Source organism: Salmo trutta, chromosome 26 (assembly GCF_901001165.1).
Source record: "Salmo trutta chromosome 26, fSalTru1.1, whole genome shotgun sequence".
NCBI classification, from domain to species: Eukaryota; Metazoa; Chordata; class Actinopteri; order Salmoniformes; family Salmonidae; genus Salmo; species Salmo trutta.
In genome coordinates, this window is record NC_042982.1 from 5645800 (window position 1) to 5664950 (window position 19151).

Below are 19151 nucleotides of genomic sequence, written 5' to 3' on the forward strand. Positions count from 1 at the left end.
TTTGTGGAGTGGTTGAAAAACAAGTTCTAATGACTCCAACCTAAGTGTATGTAAACTTCCGACTTCAACTGTATTACAAATCTTTTCAATCTCCTGAGGGGGAATAGGCTTTGTCGTGCCCTCTTCATGACAGTCTTGGTATGCTTAGACCATGTTAGTTTGTTGGTGATGTGGACTTCAAGGAACTTGAAGCTCTCAACCTGCTCCTCTACAGCCTCCTCTACAGGGAGTACAGGAGGGGACTGAGCACGCACCCCTGAGGGGCCCCTGTGTTGAGGATCAGCGTGGCAGATGTGTTGTTACCTACTCTTACCACCTGGGGGTGGCCCGTCAGGATGTCCTGGATCCAGTTGCAGAGGGAGGTGTTTAGTCTACGCTGAGCTGTAGTCAATGAATAGCATTCTCACATAGGTGTTCCTTTTGTCCAGGTGGGAAAGGGCAGTGTGGAGTGCAATAGAGATTGCATCATCTGTAGATCTTTTAGGGTGGTATGCAAATTGGAGTGGGTCTAGGGTTTCTGGGATAAACCCTAGACCCACTCCATTAAGTTTGCTGATGACACAACAGTGGTAGGCCTGATCACTGACAATGATGAGACAGCCTATAAGGAGGAGGTCAAAGAACTGGCAGTGTGGTGCCAGGACAACAACCTCTCCCTCAATGGAGCTGATCCTGAACTACAGGAAAAGGCGGGCCGAACAGGCCCCCATTAACATCGACGGGGCTGTAGTAGAGCGGGTCGAGAGTTTCAAGTTCCTTGGTGTCCACATCACCAATGATCTATCATGGTCCAAACACACCAAGACAGTCGTGAAGAGGGCACGACAAAACCTTTTTCCCCTCAAGAGACTGAAAAGATTTGGCATGGGTCCCCAGATCCTCAAACATTTGTACATCTGCAACATCAAGAACATCCTGACTGGTTGCATCACCGCCTGGTATGGCAACTGCTCGGCATCTGACCGTAAGGTGCTACAGAGGGTAATGCGTACGGCCCAGTACATCACTGGGGCCAAGCTTCCTGCAATCCAGGACCTACAGTATATAATTGGCGGTGTCCGAGGAAAGCCCATAAAATTGTCAGAGACTCCAGTAACCCAAGTCATAGACTGTTTTCTCTGCTACCGCCTGGCAAGCGGTACCGGAGCGCCAAGTCTAGTACCAAAAGGCTCCTTAACAGCTTCTACCACCAAATGGCCACCGGACGATTACATTGACCCCCCTCATTTGTTTTGTACACTGCTGCTACTCGCTGTTTATTACCTATGCATAGTCATCTCACCCCTACCTACATGTACAAATTACCTCTAACCTGTACCCCCACACACTGACTCGGTACCGGTACCCCCTGTATATAGCCTCGTTATTGTTATGTTATTGTGTTACTTTTTATTCTTTTTTTCTTTAGTTTATTATTCTTAACTCTTCTTGAAGTGCACTGTTTGTTAAGTTTCACGTTAAGGTCTACACTTGTTGTATTCTGTGCATGTGACAAATAAAGTTTGATTTGAAATCTAATAAAAAATGGAATCAAACACTTCATGAGAGCCCATGAGCTGATGTTGCACAACATTTTGTCATGACTCTCCTTGTCGAGGATCCAAGGCCTCAGATCAGCTTGGCAAATGGCCGACAGATAGTTAGACCCCCTCTCTACCACAGGAGAAGAGAGGGGGGGGGCTGGGCAGGTTTTATGACACCTTCACACCATGTCGTAAATTAAGTGGGAGAGAACTCTCCCTTTGGTCTCTAGTATCAAGATCGGAATGGCTTTGTTACAGAGACATTTTGGAATGGTCAGTGGGGCCCTAAAGAATAATCAAGTCATATTGTTTATTATTTTGTCATGTTATTAAAAACTGTATGAACCAAATACTGTAACTTAGGAAGGAAACACATTCTAGCTTTCAAGTTTCCATCCAATATGATGTTAGTATAATATGAAGAACGATGGAACTATTTTTGTTCAGATAGGAATGTGATTTTGGGTTTCTAATGAGAAAATTTTTTTTCAAGTCCGTTGCACATTAACTAAGCCACGCCCCTAAAGAGGTCAGAAGAGCGTGTCAGTGTGATGGAACCCCCTTTCCGACCAGAGTGCTTAAGAATTAACATATCAGACAGCAGACGGACAGCATGAGCTGAACGTTATGAATGGTTGAAACTACCAGACCAGTACATTGCCAGGTTGCTGCTGGCGTGTAGTGGTTAGGAGCTGAACCCTGAATAATCCACCAAAGACTATGCCAGAAGATGTGAGAGCGTGGTCCACACGTTGAAATGGTTGGAAACTCTGAAAACCAACACGAGGTGAGAAGATATCCTTCATTACAAGAACAGAAACATTCACAGTCTACAGCTGTGCATGTAAAAGTGGTCCTGAGTTCTATTTGAACACTCTACTACTAGATAAGCTCTACAACTAAGAAGGACATGGTGACTGCTGGTGGACAAGCCGAGCCTTACACCGAAGCATGAACTTCAACTACCCCCTCCCCATAGAAGGGTTAATTGTTTCAACAGAGATAGATGATGAACAAAGACATCTACTCGGAAATATATACATTGCATTTCTTATCCGAATGGGCGGTGGTTAGGATGCTAAGTATACTGATTACTGTGAGCGTAGTTTCCAAATGTATGTACGATAAGTTTGACTCGCAATTTCCCTCTCTCTTCCTGACCCCTTCCTTTTGATAACCAAGCAGTCATGCTGTTGTTAGTCCACTAGGGAACTGTTTCCATTGTATTACGTTTCTAATCAATAACGTTTTCTCATGTATTAAGTGTGTATGTATTCTGTGTTATTATTAAGTTAGTTAGTAAATAAATAATTCAACAAATTTGTGTTGTACAGAATGATAGTAAGATTAGGGTTCTTATGGATCCAAGGATTATGCGACATTCAGAAAGAGACTGATATGAGGTAATGATTAATAAGTGACTGTTATTGATGTAAGAGATATCTATATATCTTCTAAAGTTAATTCAAGAGATGGTAACTCGTTAAAAAAAATTCCCGTGGTGCCCCAAATTCCTAATGAGTTAATTGTTACATGATTCATTTAACCGGGTGACTATTAAACATAGTTAGTTGATTCGATAAATAACAGTCATCACATTAATGAAAGATTTCAATTTCTATAGGCTATGCAACTGCGTGAGAAAACAGAGTGACGGCCTCTTGTCACGACTTCCGCCGAAGTCGGGTCCTTTCCTTGTTCGGGCAGCGCTCGGCGGTCGGCGTTGCCGGTCTTCTAGCCATCATCGATCCACTTTTCATTTTCCATTTGTTCTGTCTTGTTTTCCTCACACCTGGTTTCAATCCCCTCAATCACTTGTTGTGTATTTAACCCCCTGTTCCCCCCATGTCTTTGTATGGGATTGTTTATTGTTTCATGTATGCGCACGTTAGACTGGTTGCGCTGGGTTATGTCAACCCGTATTGTATTTCGTGTTTGTTGTGCTGTGTGTTTTTGATTCGCCTAAATAAAAGGCTCCGTTTGCTACCAAATACCTGCTCTCCTGCGCCTGACTCCCGTACAGCCATTTACGCATACCTGACACCTCTATTAAAAAGAGGAGGATCCCATCAACTTTCTATAGGCTAGGCCTACTATATTTATTTCAAAATGTTCCTAATATTAAACACAATGCTTCTCTTTAAAACAGGAGTATGGCCTACCTGACTGGCATGAAAATTAACCACGGAAAAGCATCCTCCATTCGCTATTTAAGTGCATAGATGACATGTATTTTTTCCGCTGCCCCTGTTTTGAGACAGGTGCATGATAATGGTCCATTTTAAATCAAAACAAATTTCACACATATTATTTAGTATATGTAAAGACAAGATTAAATTAAGAATAGTGTGATGGGTGACAATATTAGCCTCGTGAATCACTTGTGAATGATATATTATCACTTGTCAATTATGCCCAGTTTAAGGCAAACAGCACATGCTTTTTTTGTGAGTAACTTTTTCAAATCATAGTCGCACACCTCACCGCACACCCATAGGACTATATGTTTTGATTAGGTATCACAACTAAAGTGGCCAAATAACTTCTTAAAATGAAGCACATGAATGGAGTAGGTCAACTTTTGTACTATGGGGAATAGTAGATTGACATAGGCTAGTGCTTTTGCTGTTCATTAGGCTTACTCATTTTGTTGGTTGACGAAAAGTAAATGTGGACAGTTCTTCCAATATCTTCAATATGTGCCTCGGAATTAGATAAGGACCCGCGCAGTTGCTTTCCCGATGTGATGGTCTTCACTTGTAGCCTGTGAGAAAGGGCGGTAGGTAGCCTAGTGGTTAGAGTGTTGGGCCAGTAACCGAAAGGTTGCTAGATTGAGTCCCCGAGCCGACAAGGTAAAAATCGTATTAATTATTATATACAGCCCAGGGCCATTGGTCGCAAAAGGCATGCATTTCTTTAGGGGGCATTACGGCCACACAAAGCCGGGAAATTCGAGGCATTATCAAGTGCTTGTCAAATTGTAAATGAGAGACTGATGAAGTGTGTACAGCCTATGCAAAAAAACTAGAGCTCATGCCTTTCATTTCTAAAATCATCATTAGAGTCGCATTATGCAGCAATAGAATGTATTAAAAATCAAAACATATATCCAAACATTTTTATCACAACTAAAGTTACATAAATATAGGAGTACCTGTTTTATAGGAGTACCTTGTTAACCACTCAACACAGCTCAATACAGAATAGCCGCACATGCACACTCCCTCAAATCGTTTGGAGAAAATATCCTTTCTATTTTGTTCAACTGTATTCTTCATACTATTCCCACCATACCTTCTCTGCTATGCAATCTGGATTCTGAACTGGTCATGGGTGCACCTCAGCTACGCTCAAGGTCCTAAACAATATCATAACCGCCATCAATAAGAGACAATAGTGTGCAGCTGTATTCATCGACCTGGCCAAGGCTTTCGACTCTGTCAATCATCAAATTCTTATTGGCAGAGTCAACAGCCTTGGTTTCTCAAATGACTGCCTCGCCTGGTTCACCAACTACTTCTCAGACAGAGTTCAGTGTGTCAAATCGGAGGGCCTGTTGTCTGGGCCTCTGGCAGTCTCTATGGGGGTGCCACAGGGTTCAATTCTCATGCCGACTCTTTTCTCTGGATACATCAATGATGTCGCTCTTGCTGCTGGTGATTCTCTGATCCACCTCTACGCAGACGACACCATTCTGTCTACTTCTGGCCCTTCTTTGGACACTGTGTTAACTAACCTCCAGACGAGCTTCAATGCCATACAACTCTCCTTCCGTGGCCTCCAGCTGTTCTTAAATGCAAGTAAAACTAAATGCATGCTCTTCAACCGATCGCTGCCCGCACCTGCCCGCCCGTCCAGCATCACTACTCTGAACGGTTCTGACTTAGAATATGTGGACAACTACAAATACCTAGGTGTCTGGTTAGACTGTAAACTCTCCTTCCAGACTCACATTAAGCATCTCCAATCCAAAATTAAATCTAGAATCGGCTTCCTATTTCGCAACAAAGGCTTCTTCACTCATGCTGCCAAACATACCCTCGTAAAACTGACTATCTTGCCGATCCTTGACTTCGGCGATGTCATTTACAAAATAGCATCCAACACTCTACTCAGCAAATTGGATGCAGTCTATCACAGTGCCATCCGTTTTGTAACCAAAGCCCCATATATTACCCACCACTGCGACCTGTATGCTCTCGTTGGCTGGCCCTCGCTTCATATTCATCGCCAAACCCACTGGTTCCAGGTCATCTATAAGTCTTTGCTAGGTAAAGCCCCGCCTTATCTCAGCTCATTGGTTACCATAGCAGCACCCACCCGTAGCACGCGCTCCAGCAGGTATATTTCACTGGTCAATTCCTCCTTTGGCCGCCTTTCCTTCCAGTTCTCTGCTGCCAATGACTGGAACAAATTGCAAAAATCACTGAAGCTGGAGACCCATATCTCCCTCACTAACTTTAAGCACCAGCTGTCAGAGCAGCTCACAGATCACTGCACCTGTACATAGCCAATCTGTAAATAGCCCATCCATCTACCCTCATCCCCATACTGTTCTTTATTTTTTGCTCCTTTGCACCCCAGTATCTCTACTTGCACATTCATCTTCTGCACATCTATCACTCCAGTGTTTATTTGCTAAATTGTTATTATTTCACCACTATGGCCTATTTATTGCCTTACCTCCTTTATCTGACCTCATTTGCACACACTGTATATAGACTTTTTTCTCTATTGTGTTATTGACTGTATGTTTGTTTATTCGATGTGTAACTCTGTGTTGTTTGTGTCGCACTGCTTTGCTTTATCTTGGCCAGGTCGCAGTTGTTAATGAGAACTTGTTCTCAACTAGCCTACCTGGTTAAATAAAGGTGAAATTAAAAAATGTAAAAAATTAAATGTTGGCCTGTCATGGCAAGCATTTAGAGATGCAAGTGTCTCTTCATCTTGTACGATTTCTGTATTGTATTAATGTGGTTTCTGAGACTCTAAACACTTTTCCAGGCGTTGTGACATCCCATCAGCTGTGCAGCGTGACTGCTAAAAGGAATGCCACCATTGGCTAATGGGATATTAGCCATTGAGAATGACCTTTAGCTTGTAGTGACTTCTAAAGACATGTAGTACACTCCTTCTTATGTGTTCAGACTTTCAAATCCAGGCAAAAGAGCACGACCTGAGCTATGGGTTCAGCTAAAAGCCCTACGGTACTAGGGGCTCAATTACAGAGCAGCACAGGAAACTCTTAGTGATCTCTCCAAGAGCTCGGACAAAATGTCAAAGGACTCGGAGCAGCAACCACCAATCACGGGGCGACGTTTCCTTTTTGTTCTGGTCACAGCAAGTGATTACAGTTCACATCATCATCACCATCAGAGTCACGTCTACAATGTCATTGTATGCTGTAGCGTTAAGATTTCCCTTTACTGGAACTAAGGGGCCTATCCCGAACCATGAAAAACGGCCCCAGACCATTATTTCTCCACCAAACTTTACAGTTGGCACTATGCATTAGGGCAGGTAGCGTCATCCTGGCACCCGCCAAACCCAGATTTGTCCATAGGACTGCCAGGTAAGGAAGTGTTATTCATCACTACAGAGAATGTGTTTCCGCTGCTCCAGAGTCCAATGGCGGCGAGCTTTACACCACTCCAGCCGACGCTTGGCATTGCACATGGAGATCTTAGGCTTGTGTGCTGCTGCTCGGCCATGGAAACCCATTTCATAAAGCTCCCGATGAACAGTTTTTGTGCTGACATTGCTTCCAGAGGCACTTCGGAACTCGGTAGTGAGGGTTGCAACCTAAGACAGACGATTTTTACGCACTACAACATACGTGCTTTAGCACTCTTCGGTTCCGTTCTATAAGCTTGTGTGGCCTGTTGTTGCTCCTAGACGTTTCCACTTCACAATAACAGCACTTACAGTTGACCAGGAGAGCTCTAGCAGGGCAGAAATTTGCCGAACTGACTTGTTGGAAAGGTGGCATCCTATGACAGTACCACGTTGAAAGTCACTGAGCTCTTCAGTAAGGCCATTCTACTGCCAATGTTTGTCTATGACGATTGCATGGCTGTGTGCTCAATTTTATACACCTGTCAGCAACATGTGTGGCTGAAATAGCTGAATCCACTAATTTGAAGGGGTGTCCACATACTTTTGTATATATAGTGTATGTGTATTTATAGTGTATTTCCAATTAGCTAGTTCCACCTTGTCCTTGATCTCTGTCATGTGAGGTGATGACAGCATGTGATGTCATGTGATGTGAGCACAATACTAAGGCAAGGTCAAAATGACTTACACATGCACGTGCATGCACACACAAAGCTATGTTTACGTTACTTGTCAAGACTTTTTGGTGAGTAAAAATTATTTTTTCCCAAATCCCTAAACATAACCCTAACCTTAACCCCAAACCCCAAACACCTAACCCTAAACCTAAAACTAACCCCTAAACCTAACCTTAGCCCTAACCCCAAACCCTAAACCTAACCCTTAAACCTAAAATAGCATTTTCACTTTTCAGGACATGCAAAATGTCCAGATTTTTCATAAATGTTATTGTTTTCCTATCATGTCAGGACATTCTGGTCCTGACAAGAAAGGACAACAAGTCCATACACACACACACACACACACACCACACACACCACACACACGCACAAACACGCACGCACACACACACACACACAAACACACACACACACACACACACACACACACACACACACACACACACACACACACACACACACAGAGAGAAAAAGAGGCTGGGAGGTGTTTACACCTTAGTTTTTGCTTTGGAGAACAGTTTAAAGGAAACTGGAATACTAGCAGTGTAAGACATTGTCGCATGCCAAAATATAATGTTGCTATTATGCAGGAAAACAGGTACTTTTCCTGTCTCAGTTAGCTCCCCATGGCTTAAGACCTCTTTAAATTCCAGGAAGCACACTGTTCTATTAACTCTCCACATTATATCCTCACACAGCACAGCAGCTTAGCTGTCTATTTTAAGGAACACCTTTGAGGCAGGATTTCAGCTAGATTTCAGTATTCTACTTATTCACATGTCTTTGTTTAGAAAAGGGCTTATCAGCAGCTAGCTGCACCACATCAATCAATGGCTCACTGAGAGTGTAGTAGATGGATGGATGGATGGATGGATGGATGGATGGATGGATGGTGTGCGTGCACACGTGCATGCGTGGGTCTGTGTGTGTGCATGTGTCTGTGTGCATGTGAACCAGACTGAGATATGCATGATGTGCTCCGTGGCTGTGATTGATTTGGAATCTGCCACTTATTCTCGAGTGCTCTCTCCAAAGTCTGATTCAGACTGCAATGCTAAATAAGGCAATGACATTTCAAACAAGCTTCAGTGCAGCTGACATTCCATTATGTGATATCAGACGGCCTGTGTATAATGAGAGAACCAGCCTATGTGACACGGACTGGTCCGCACTGCATGAATCTAGGCAGTGATGCTGCTGGACTGAGTGTAAGATGATAAACACTGACAATGGAAAGTGTTCTATTCAAGGTTTGCTCATGGCTTTTTGGAAGGTGCCCGGTTAATAAGGGGAGTGGAAGAGGGTTTTTTGTCAAAGATCAGGGCTTTGCCAGCTCTGAGCTACAGGTCTACTAGTCTCTGACAGCTAGCGTGAAATTTGATCATGGCTTTGAGAATTCAGATCTTCAGGTCTGCCGTTCATGATTGTACAACTAGCGCCAGGTCATATGGTTAGGAAAAACTCCTGGAAAAACTCCTAGGCCTAATTGTGACAGGGTGATGATGGTAAACCCATGGGTTTCATAACAGTTTACTAGTATGTCTGTGTGCTAGCTGGCATACCTCTGTGTCAGTCATCTGTGCTTACCTTGAACCTACGCTCCACTAAACCTTCATCATGTACAGCGGTGCATACAGTACATAAACATATAGTACAAAATCTACACTCAGTCAATTAGTGTAATTCTCTGACCCAGGTATCTATTATCAAAAGATTAGCTGTACTTAAATTCCTTGGCTGTCACACAGCCAAATTCATGTGACTTGTTTGGCAAGAATCAACTGATTTATTGCTTTTTCCTTGATGATGGGGGACATAAAACAGTTACTATATTGATCATCCCTGTCTGCCAGCAATGTGGATGCAGCCCCAGAGTGAGATGTGGATTAGGGTGGACATAGCCATTCAAAGTAACTGACAACTGTTTGCAAACCTGTCAAACTCCTAGGCTAGGCCAGGGGATACTTACACACTCAGTGTGTGGCACCATAACACTCAAAATGACTATGTCTGATTCCCAAATGGCACCCTATTCCCTATATAGTGCACTACTTTTGACCAGAGCCCTGGTCAAAAGTAGTGCCCTCTGGTCAAAAGTAGTGCACTGTATAGGGAATAAGGTGCCATTTGGGATGCAGACCTGTGTACACGGATGTAAAGCCACAAGTCCCTTCCCCCAGTAATGATTAGGTCCCCCAAAATTAAACATGTAGGAGGTGTGATCGGTGTTCATGGATTTCAGAGACATCAAAGGCTGAATGAGACAGCTGTGTGTATTAGCATGGGGGCTGGCTGTGCTGGCTGAAGGGGATAGTTTCTCTACCACTATACTGCATGGCTTATGAATGTGAGGAACAGTGAGAAGGTAGATGGAGAGAGAGAGAGCGATAATGAAAAAAGAGAGAGAGAGCAAGAGCCCACTGGGCACAGACTTCAATTCAATGTCTATTCCATGTTGGTTCAACGTAATTTCATTGAAGAAACGTGGAAATAACGTTGATTCAACCAGTGTGTGCCCAGTGGGGGGGAGAGAGAGAGAGGGGGAGAAGGAGAGGGAGAGAGAGCGTGCAAGAGAGAGAATAAAAAGAGTGAAGAGAAAGAGGTAAAGAGTGTGCAGACAGTTCATTAGCTTATCTTGCACACCTGAGAGTATTAAGATGTTACCCGCTTTGTATATGGATTTCTTGCCATGTGAGAGATTTATAGAGAAAATGCCATGTGACTTTTCTAAATACGAAATCCTGAGTCAATAGTCAATAGTCAATGGTTCATTTTGGCATGACACTGGTGATGGAATATCATTTTCTTGACCATAAAGCATAAACTGCAGCCCATTTCCTGCAGAGCATTCTGAGGGCCCACAGCTTAGTGTAATGGTGGTGAATTATTTACTGCAATTTCTTCGACAGAAGAGCACAGGCAGAACAGGAAAATTCTGCCACTTTTCAACTTCCTATTCATCATCCCCAGCACCATACCAGTGTCTACATGTCTGAAAGTGGCAAGTTTCTATGTTCTGTGGTTTTAAAGATAAGAAGAAAGTTCCTAAAAAAAAAGATTCTCTGTGACATCACAGGGTAGGATTAAAAGAAGGGGGGAAAAATGCAACAAGTTTCTAGCCAGAGGGAGTGTATTTTGTTCCTCCCCATGTCACCACATATCTCAAAGTGTTTGAAAATCACTGTTTAAAATGTTTGAACGTCTTTGGGTAGAACGTTTGTTCTTTTCTACTTTTCTACAAAACATAGAAATGTGCAGTTTTCACCTATGTAGGTGGTATTGTGGTATCTCTAATTCTCACCTATTCTGACAGCTATCACCAAAAAACAAATGGTCAATCCAGCAGCCTACTACAAATTGGTCCTAAACAATTCAGGAAGCCTCAAATATGGCAAGGAGCTTTTACTGACAACAAGAACTGACTAGGAAAAGACTCAGGGCCCTAGTTATAGGCCATAACCAAAGTCCAGAGTTTTTCCTGGACACGGCACATTGCCTGGAAAAACTCCTGCCCCATACATCTGTTCGTTTGAGGATCGTCGACAGACAATGTGGTGTATGTTACTGTACTTCTCTTTCTCCAGCAACGCCCTTCCCGGATGGTGTAGGAGAGCTCTGTGAATTCCAGGTCCACCGCCGAACGCTTGGGGAGATGGGAGAAACGCTGGGCCTCTGTGATGTGGTTCTCCACCTTCTTCAGATTTGTCAACAGAGAAGGCTCCTGTGTTCCCCCATTACAGATGGTCTCCTCCATCGGGATGCTGACTGATTCAGGTTCAGGAGGCTTTACGGCCATGCCACTATCAGCCATACCACCGTTCTGCAACGGGGGTGTAGGGGTGTGTTTGAGGCCCTACAGGAGGGAGGAAGAAAAATATTTGCAATTTTTTCCCATATATCTTTTTATTTATTTTTATTTACATTGTCTATATTTTGTTTTGTGTGTCGTGTATTCATCCTGCCTGCAAACCAAATTTCCATATGGAATAATAAAGATTACCTTTAACCACATGGCGGTGCAATTCCGATAGGATATGGTGATCCAAATGTGCCACACACACACAATCCGGCAATTGTGCAGCTGGTAAGAACATCATCCGACAAAATGTATCCTTCCTTCCTTCCTATCCATAAAGTACAGGTCTGTAAGGTGGATCTGGTCTAGATGTTAGTGCTCTTGCAAGATGCACATACTGTATCTGGTTGCAGTCTAAAGGGGCTGTGCTGATACATAGACATCACTGAGTAGCAGCAAGTCCCAGGAGGTTGTTTTGAGGAGAGGAAACACCACTGGCTAACTGCAGGGGCAATGAACAAACATGTTTGTCTGTCTGTCTGTCCACCCAATCCTCAGAGTCAAACACCATGGATTCTGTCCTGCTCAAGCTGTGCTTGTGATAAGAACTAGCTGTAGTTTCACTTTGATAAGAATTGTAGGATTGTATAACGTTCCCTGGGAATTACATGTAGGGGTAACTGTATTCCTAGGACTTCCATTGTCTCGGAAGATGATGAGCGCCTGAGAAATGCAATATTTTCCGTGATCATAACGTGATGAATCCGTTATTATAAAGATGATGGAAATAGAGATACGTAATCTGGATTTTGTTCTTAGAAGAGTCCACTGTAAAGTTCCCAGACGAAGGTGGTATAGTAATTTGTCCTTTTTTTCTGAAGACAGAAGTCACATTTAATCACTCATGGGTTCCTAATCCGTTGAGGATTAACATTTACTTTCTTTTAGCCTTGATCTGGGAGGGCTGGGAGCTGATGCTGGGAGCTAAGGCCTGGAGCTGAGTCTTGGGAAAGTTGCAGCCGTTACAGGTACACTGCCAAGCACTGGCATTCCAATAGTGTATGGGAATGGTGTGATCCTCGACTTGCCCTTATTACAAATCTCGGCACACACATTCTACTGACAGAGGGGAGAGAGGAAACCCTATTGGTCTCAAGGGACCCAGATTTGACAAAAGATACAGACATGTTACATGGGCCTAATAAGTCATGACAGCCAAACTAGAAACTACAGTACTCTAGGCTAATCCATGCCTGTCCTCTTCTGAACTGACCTCACTTATCAGGCCTTAGATCATTCAACCCAAATATCCCATAGCAGGCCTACAGTACATATCTAGTTAGGACCTTATGATTCCGTGGTATGGATTACATAACACCTATATCTATTAATATTCATACATTTTTGTTCAGGAAGATATTAACATCTTACCTGTTATATTTGAATGGCAGGTTAATTGTGTCTCATTTCACAAGTATTTAAATCAGGACAGTTTTTTTTGGTCAGATGTGCATTTTCATCTACACTTTTAAAAAAAAGGTTCTAAAAGGTTCTTCAGCTTGTCTCTGTAGAAGACCATGTGATGGTTCCAGGTAGAACCCCCTAGAACCTTCTTGGATGACAAAGGTTTCATGTAGAACCCTTGTCCCTGTGTAGAGGAACTTTTGGAACCTTTTTTTCTAATAGTGTCGGACTGTGTGTAAATGCCGGTGAGTTAAGGGAATCAAGAAGGGCTCAATTAAGTTTCTACTTTTAAAACATACCCTAAAGACAGAGCTGGCGAACACAATGGGAAGGAGAAATGGATGTACGGGTCTAACCTCTACTGTTGTCATATGAATCATATCCTATCACATCAATCATACTTTCATATCACATCAATCTAAGTACATTTCTGGATTTTCTTGATTACTATGTTATCACAGGAAGGAGTGCAAAAGATGACCATATTTCAACTAAGGGCTGGGGAAGGCAAGCTTTTTGATAAGTAATGTAGAATCTCTGCCTGAAGAATAATGAGATCAACAGGGAAGTGGGCTTGGTCTCTTATGACTTACTGTAGTCTTCTAGTAAGACCTAAATTCGTAGAAGAGTCTTTGGAGAAAGGCTCACATTCTAACTGTCTGTACAGCACAGCCCCCCACCACATATAGAACACGTAAGATTTGCCGCGTTAAAACAGTTGTGTTGAAAGGAGTCGGTTAACCCATGTCACCATGTCCAAATCCATGGAAGTAAAACAAATAATGGCATGACACACTAGGCTAATCAATACATCCCACTGATGTTACGATATCTTATAAACGGGTACCTGATTGGCTCCTTTTCTCACAATTAGGCCCTATCTATGTGATAGCTATATCTACACTGTAAAGGGGTTACCATGAATTTGACAGTATTTTACAGGCAGCTCGTGGCAAGTAAAATGCTGTATTTAATATTACAGTACACCTACTGTAATATAAAAACAATATCAAAGCAAGTACTGTGTGTCACGACACCTACGGAAGGTGGCGCCCCTCCTCGCCCGGGCGGCGCTCGGCGGTCGTCGTCGCCGGCCTACTAGCTGCCATCGATTTATGTTTCACGTTCTGTTAGTTAGGCCTAGGTTAGTTGCGCACCTGTTTTGTGTTAGTTGTTAGTGGGGAGGGGTATTTAGGCTAGTTAGTTAGGTTTGTTGTTTGCAAGATTGTTTGCAGGATTGCGGGATTGTTCGTTTGTCAGGGTGTGTTTTTCATGTGGTTCTGTATATTTTGGAGTTACGCTATTCCTTTTGGGCTGCGTCCCTGGTTACGTTCTTTTAAGGGTGGTGCGTTACTTTTGCACACCTTGCACTCCATACCTTGCATATTTTCCATGTGGATATTTTTATTAAATTCATTAACGGAATTTTTCTGTCTCCTGCGCCTGACTCTTCGGAATCCACAAGCCACCCATTGTGACACTGTGTCATGACACATAGTACAATACCGTAGAATGTACTGTATTATACTGTAAAAAGTAAATGTTACCGTAATAGGAATTAATTAATGGATGAATGAATGGATAAATTAACTAAATTCAGTGAGGGGAGAGGTTGGTATTTCACAGTGTTTTACTGTAATTAGAAGGGATTGATGCAAGCAGGTTGGCTGCTAGGTAAAGTGTTTACACATTACAGCATATTAATGATTTCTAGACGCCTTAACAAAGGCTTCCAAACTGGCAGCGACTACAGGGCAAAACAGACCAAAAGGACCAAAATGCTCAACCCTTTAAGGTTTAAGACTAGCTGCCACTCCAACCTGTCCCCTATAGATAGATATAGCTCTGTTTGTAGGAATTTTCATACTATCATCCCGTGCCCAAGAAAGGGACAGTAGCTAAACTGAATGACTACCGACCAGCAGCATTCACATCTGTCATCCTGAAGTGCTTTGAGAGGCTAGTCAAAGACCACATAACCTCCTCTCTCTGCGACACACTTGACCGTCTCCAAATCGCCTACCATCCCGACAGATCCACGGACAACCTAATCGCCATTGCACTGCACACTGCCCTCACCCACCTGGACAAAACAAATGCATATGTGAGGATGCTGTTCGTCGACTACAGCTCAGCCTTAAATACCATAGTGCCCTCTAAGCTCACCACAAAGCTCACGGCCCTGGGACTGAGCTGCTCCCTACGCAACTGGGTCCTAGACTTTGTGATGGACCGCCCCTAGGTGGGGAAAGTAGGCAACTACCTCCTCCACACTGATCCTCAACACAGGGGGCCCCGCAAGGGTGTGTCCTCAGTCCCCTTCTGTACTCCCTGTATACACACGACTGCATCTAACTCCATCATAAAGTTTGCTAATGACACGACAGTAGTAGGCCTGATTACCAACAACAACAAGATGGCCTACAGGGAGGAGGTAGGCACTCTGACGGAGTGGTGCAAGGTAAACAACCTCTCCCTCAACATCAGCAAAACAAAGGAACTGATTGTGGACTTCAGGAGGAACCAGGCTGGCCATCCTCATCAACGGGGCCGCCGTGGAGACGGTCAAAAACTTTAAGTTCCTCGGTGTACACATCTCCGGGGAGCTGAAATGGTCAAACTACACAGACACGGTGGTGAAAAAGGCACGACAGCGACTTTTCAACCTCAGGAAGCTGAAAAAAATGTGACCTGTCCCTGAGGGACCGCGCAGTGTTCTACAGGGGCACCATAGAGAGCATACTGTTGGGCTGCATCACAGCCTGGTTCAGCAACTTGGTATCACTGCCGACCACAAGGCGCTACAAAGGGTGGTGCGCTCAGCTGAACGCACCACTGGGTGCACACTGCCTGCCCTCCAGGACACCTACAACACCAGGTGTCGCAGGAAGACCAGGAAGATCATCAGGGACCCCAGCCATCCGAGCCACGGACTGTTCTCTCTGCTTCCATCACTCAGACGCAGGCAGTATAGGATCATCATGGAAAAAACCCCTGAAAGAATGGCCAATAGCTTCGACACCCAGACCATCAGGCTGCCTAATAGCCACCACTAATCAGATACCTGCTCTGCCTGTCCCCCTACTGCACCCCTGGACTCCTCCTCTATTGCTCCCCCTATGGAGATCCCCCCAACAGACATTTACCCTGCCCTCACCCCAATGGTATTTTACCATGTTACAGTTGTAAATATGTATATAGTATTAGTTTTTTTTATTTTTATTGTTCATTCACTTCCCTTTGACCTGCACTGTTGCAGATCAGTTTAATATTTTCTCTGTACCCTGCATTTACATCTGCAACCTTGTGCATGTGACTAATAAACTCTCGAAATCTCTACATTTTAAATTGATGGGGCACTATAATCCATGGATGCAACAAATATATCCTCATACAAGGCACGCCTCAAAATAAATGAATGAGCCAGAAACAACAATATCATGCACCCACTAGAGGTCAAAAGGTTATTGGTGCTCCAAAGATATGGTACAGTACTGTATTCTGTGGAGTGGAATTACAGTACCATTTTAAAAAGAGCAATTTTCTCACAATGCACCATAATATACCATAACTTTTCCCACAAAGCACCATAACGTTTCAGAGTTGAATTTTTTTTTTTTTACTGTTGATAATACCTAAAATTACCATTTAAATGACCGTTTTCTGTTAGTGTATATGTAATAAATGCATCGGATTAACTTTGATACAATGACAAATGTCATAATACTTCATAATAATAATCATTTTAAAAATCGTTATGAAATAACTCACCTGAAGTTAACTCAGGATAAGAGGAATGTATTCTGTTCCTTCCTCTATCATGTGAATTAAGACAAGACAGGGTTAATTTAACAGCTCTTGTAAAAAAAAAAAGATTGAATCATACAAAATAACAGAAATGACAGGTGACGTTCGATGTCAAGGAGCACATGCGGATTACAATAATGTCTGGTCCATGTTGATGCGTCCTTACGATTAGGATGCGAAGATGGCAACTCGCTCTCTTCTTCTAAATCCTTAGGTGCGCTAGAACTGGCAGATCTGTCCTGAAATAGAAAGATCCGCTCTCATTTCCCGAGATGTGACGACTATCAGTCATTCAGAGTCCCATTTCGGAAAGAGAATGAATGGATAGCCCAACCTGGGGTTATGTGACAAAATGCAACGTTCAACTAAATGAAATGACAACTGATACAATGACAGACCTTACATTCGCGGCTTCCCAATAAGTTTGCTCTTCACACTGCGTACCGCAACATAGGCTGCTAGGCTACACCGTCAAGGTATTGCCAGCTTCGAGCATTCAGCGCTCTCTGCCTGTGTCGCTAAGGCGTTCCTTGCGGGCGTTCTGGGTGTGGACCAGGGGTCTGTTTTGAGGCGAGATGTTAAAGCGTCAATCAGTAGTTGTAACATTATCAAAGCACACCCCGCCACTGTTTAGCTAAAAAGTTGAGGGATGGGACTGGAGAAGTGTAACCACTCTCAAATTCATAGACAGCTATGGATGCTAGAACTATTTTCTCATGGGAAAAAATCGAGGCCATGCTGCCTGCTACATTGTTCTTGGAAATACAGATCCATTCATCTTAATTCAGGATGACAAGGGAAGTTATGTAAACTGTATACTACATCAACGGATAATCTACAGAATAGTCTTATAGTAATAGTTTCTAATACCTTAGAAATGGAAATGTAATGTAGCTATGCAGGGATAGATTGGCCTATTTATATAAATTTTTTGCCATTTTATAATCTATGTTATGTAGGCCTATGTATAGCCTAAATCAGTTGTATCAGACCAGTCTTGTCCCCCAACTTGACCCCTTTCTCTGAAACGTAGCCCCACTGTCTGTTAGCCTACATCTCAAAACTATTGCAAACTATGAGGGCTGACAGGATTGAGGAGAATGTCTGTGACATCTTGAATGTTGCACAACTGTCTGTGCCTGTGTGTGTATCTGTGTGTGTTTGCAGGTGTCTCTACACACGCGTGTGTGTATGTGTTTTATATCTTCATGCAATGGTCATAATATTGTTGTTCCTTTAGGTTGCTGGAGACAACATTGAATTCCACAGATAAATGCAGGGGTGTGATGATAATGGCAACGTGCCACAGCTCGTTGACTGGGGGCTGCATTTCTAAGAGACCGTCTCAGCCCTCTGAACACTGCATGGCAAGTTGAGGCTTGAACACCTGAAAATGCACGAACGTCCACTGTTGCATTGTTTCGTTGTCATTTCGTGTCCCTCCACAGCTACAGGGCAGGGATTTGTCTGAATTGACTCCTGGTGTGTGTGAGGTGTGGGGAAGATGTCCGCCATAATTCAATCCACACTCCGGGTTCCCTCAGGACGTACACGCTTTATTCTGAGGACTTGTTGGTTTATGTCCACATCCAATGCCCCTTTAAGGCCAGCACCTGTTCCATTGATGCTGATGCTGCAGAGTCTAGGTTACTTTGGGTGAGGCTTGAGGTTACTAGAGTTCAGATGACTTCTCAAGTGTGTACACCGACACACTATCTAACAATAAAGCATGATCAGATCTACTATATCTTCATGAGTGTATACATAATGTACTGTAGGTTCATATGGAGAAAAGATACAGTACGTACAGTGCATTCGGAAAGTATTCAGACCCCTTGACTTTTTCCACATTTTGTTATGTTACAGCCTTATTCTAAAATTGATTAAATCATTTTTTTACTCATCAATCTACACACAGTACCCCATGATGACTAAGCAAAAACAGGTTTAACTTTTTTTTTACTTTTTAATTTTTTTTGAACTGAAATATCATATTTACAAAAGTATTCAGACCCTTTACTCAGTACTTTGTTGATGCACCTTTGGCAGTGATTACAGCCTCGGGTCTTCTTGGGTATGACGCTACAAGCTTGGCACACCTGCATTTGGGGAGTTTCTCCCATTCTTCTCTGCAGATCCTCTCAAGCTCTGTCAGGTTGGATGGGGAGGTGTCGCTGCACAGCTATTTTCAGGTCTCTCCAGAGATGTTTGATCGGGTTCAAGTCCGGGCTCTGGCTGGGCCACTCAAGGACATTCAGAGACTTG

At 43.2% G+C, this 19151-nt stretch overlaps 1 protein-coding gene across 1 annotated transcript in view; it reads right to left on the reverse strand.

Annotated features, from left to right (window-relative positions):
• LOC115162948 (ATP-binding cassette sub-family G member 4-like) overlaps nucleotides 1–17364 on the reverse strand; it is a 31008-nt gene extending 13644 nt beyond the window's left edge. The window contains exons 1-4 of the mRNA XM_029714494.1: nucleotides 17285–17364; nucleotides 17053–17125; nucleotides 16851–16894; nucleotides 11390–11672 (exon numbers count right to left, since the gene is read on the reverse strand). Coding sequence (XP_029570354.1) covers nucleotides 11390–11630 — 241 coding nt within the window. The 5' untranslated portion in view covers nucleotides 11631–11672; nucleotides 16851–16894; nucleotides 17053–17125; nucleotides 17285–17364. The remainder of the gene's footprint in view (nucleotides 1–11389; nucleotides 11673–16850; nucleotides 16895–17052; nucleotides 17126–17284) is intronic.
• Nucleotides 17365–19151: the final 1787 nt, after the last annotated feature.